Source organism: Pipistrellus kuhlii, unplaced genomic scaffold (genome assembly GCF_014108245.1).
Source record: "Pipistrellus kuhlii isolate mPipKuh1 unplaced genomic scaffold, mPipKuh1.p scaffold_m20_p_182, whole genome shotgun sequence".
Lineage (NCBI taxonomy): Eukaryota > Metazoa > Chordata > Mammalia > Chiroptera > Vespertilionidae > Pipistrellus > Pipistrellus kuhlii.
Genome location: NW_023425496.1, coordinates 9,069 through 11,401, shown reverse-complemented (window position 1 = coordinate 11,401; position 2,333 = coordinate 9,069). Strand labels below are relative to the sequence as shown.

The window sequence follows — 2,333 nt, the reverse complement described above, 5'->3', positions numbered from 1 at the left end:
CCCCCTCACTCACCCCACCTCTGTCCCAGCACACACACACACACACTCACACACACACGTGCTCCGGGACGGCCCGGAGGCTGGTGGGCTCCCTCGGTGCACGCTGGGAAACAGGTCCGGGGAGGGTCAGCAGTCACCCATGACACCCCAGGCCGAGCTGGCTCCCTGCACCCCACGAGCGGACCCCGTGGGCTGATCTTGGGGTAAGGCCGGGGGGGCCAGCGCGGGGAGGAGCGGCGAGGAGGCGTGGGGTGTGCTGGAGGCAGGGGCTCAGCTGACGGAGGTCCCAGGGCCCCAGGGAGGCGGGACCCCGGGAGTGGGGAGGGGACAGGCCTCCTCTGTGCCTCTCCCTCCCCCTCTGTCTCCGTCCCCCTGGCTCCCTGGGTCTCTCTGTCTCTGTGCCTCTCCCCCACCCCCTCACCTCACTCCGCGGTCCTGACCGTCCGGGCCGAGCACAGGGCGGTGGGTCTGGGGGGCCAGCCGATGGCCGTGCCCACTCCCCCTGGAGGACGCCCTCGGCTGGGACCGGCCACCGCAGACACCGCGCCAGCTTCTCCCCGAGGCCAGTGTGGCTGGTCCCCAGGCTCCGAGCTCAGGGAGGAGGAGGGAGAAGGTGCCACACGTGTGGTCCCCATGGTGCCCCGCACCTGCAGGACCTGCCCCCCCTCACGGTGCAGGGTCCCCCCTCACAGTGCAGGGTCCCCCCTCACAGTGCAGGGTCCGAAAACCTGGTGCATGCTGTGCCCGGCTAGCTGGGCGGCTGGCGAGGAGGAGGAGGGGGAGAGGGAGCAGGGGAGGGGGGAGAGCCCCCCACCTGGCCAGTCTCATTTTTTTTTTAAACCCTCACCCAACGATATGTTTGATCATTTAGAGAGAGTGGAAGAGAGAGGGAGACACAGAGAGAAACATCAACGTGAGAGAGACACATGGATTGGTTGCCTCCTGCACGCGCCCCGACGAGGGCCTGGGATGGGGAGGAGCCTGCAACCCGGGCGTGTGCCCATGACCGGAATCGAACCCGGGACCCTTCGGCCTGCAGGCCGGCGCTCTATCCACTGAGCCACACCGGCCGGGGCTGCCTGCCCGTCTTCACCTCTGAGGGCCTGGCCGCCTCCCCCGTCCGTCCTCCTCTCACAAAGCAGCCGTGGGGCCCGAGGGCTGGGGATCCGCCCGCAGGGTGTATGTGGGGACCCTGCCACCCCCCCCCCCCCCCGAGCGCGAGGCCACAGCTCTCCCCCCCCCCCCAGGTCGCTCCCGCCATGTTCTGGCCGTGGCGCACCTTCACCACCGTGGTCTTCTACCTGCGCCTGGCGCTGGGCCTCGGCGGGCTGCTGGGCAACGGGCTGCTGCTCTGGCACCTGGGCCTGCACGTCCCCAAGGGCCCGCTGGCCGTGTACGCGCTGCACCTGGCGGCCGCCGACCTCCTGTTCCTGGGCTGCCAGGTGGCCTTCGCGGTGGCGCCGGCCCTGCCGGGCGCGCCGGCCACGCTGCCCTTCGCCGTGACCTTCGTGGCCTTCGCGGCCGGGCTCTGGCTGCTGGCGGCCCTCGGCCTGGAGCTGTGTGCCGCCGAGCTCTTCCCCCGCTGCCAGGCGGGCTGCCGGCCGCGGCACAGGGCGGGCGCGGTGTGCGGGCTGCTCTGGGCGCTGACGCCGCCCGCCGTGCTGCTGCCCGCGGACGCCTGCGGGCTGCTGCGGGGCGGCGCCCGCCCCGGGGCCTGCCTGCGGCTGCACGCAGCCGGCGCGGCCTGGCTGCTGGCGCTGGTGTGCGCGGCCTGCGGGGCCGGCCTGGCGCTGCTCCTCCGGGCGGCCTGCTCCGCGCGCCCGCGGCCCCGCCTCCACGGCCCGGTGCTGGGCTCGGCGCTGCTGCTGGCGCTCTGCGGGCTGCCCTACGCCCTCCTCTGGAGCCTGCGGCCCGCACTCAGCCTGCTGCCCCTCTTCCCGCCGCTCGCCAACCTGCTGGCCTGCGTCCCCCCCGGCGCCCGCCCACTGCTCTACTGCACCGCCGGCCGGCAGCCCGGCAAGCGCCAGCCGCTGCGGGCCGTGCTGCAGAGGGCCCTGGGGGACGGCACCCCGCCCGGGCCCGGGGGGCTGGCCCTGCCCATGGGCACCGTGTAGGGGTCCCCACGCCCCGCACAGTCCTCACGCCTCACCCCTCACCCCTCACCCCTCACCCCTCACGCCTCACCCCTCACCCCTCACCCCTCACCCCTCACCCCTCACCAAGCCCTCCCGGGACCCAGACCCCCAGGTCCCAGAACCCCAGGCGGCCACCTCCAGGGCCTTCCCGCAGTCTCCTCATTGGCCACCAGGTGGGGCTGCTTCCCCACCAACTGC

General features: G+C 73.4%; 1 protein-coding gene across 1 annotated transcript; it reads left to right on the top strand.

Annotated features, from left to right (window-relative positions):
- Positions 1–1,246: 1,246 nt before the first annotated feature.
- On the top strand, positions 1,247–2,116 carry MRGPRG (MAS related GPR family member G). Its single transcript, XM_036443150.2, has one exon. It carries the CDS (start codon positions 1,260–1,262, stop codon positions 2,112–2,114), a length of 855 nt encoding a protein of 284 aa, XP_036299043.1. The 5' UTR covers positions 1,247–1,259; the 3' UTR covers positions 2,115–2,116.
- Positions 2,117–2,333: the final 217 nt, after the last annotated feature.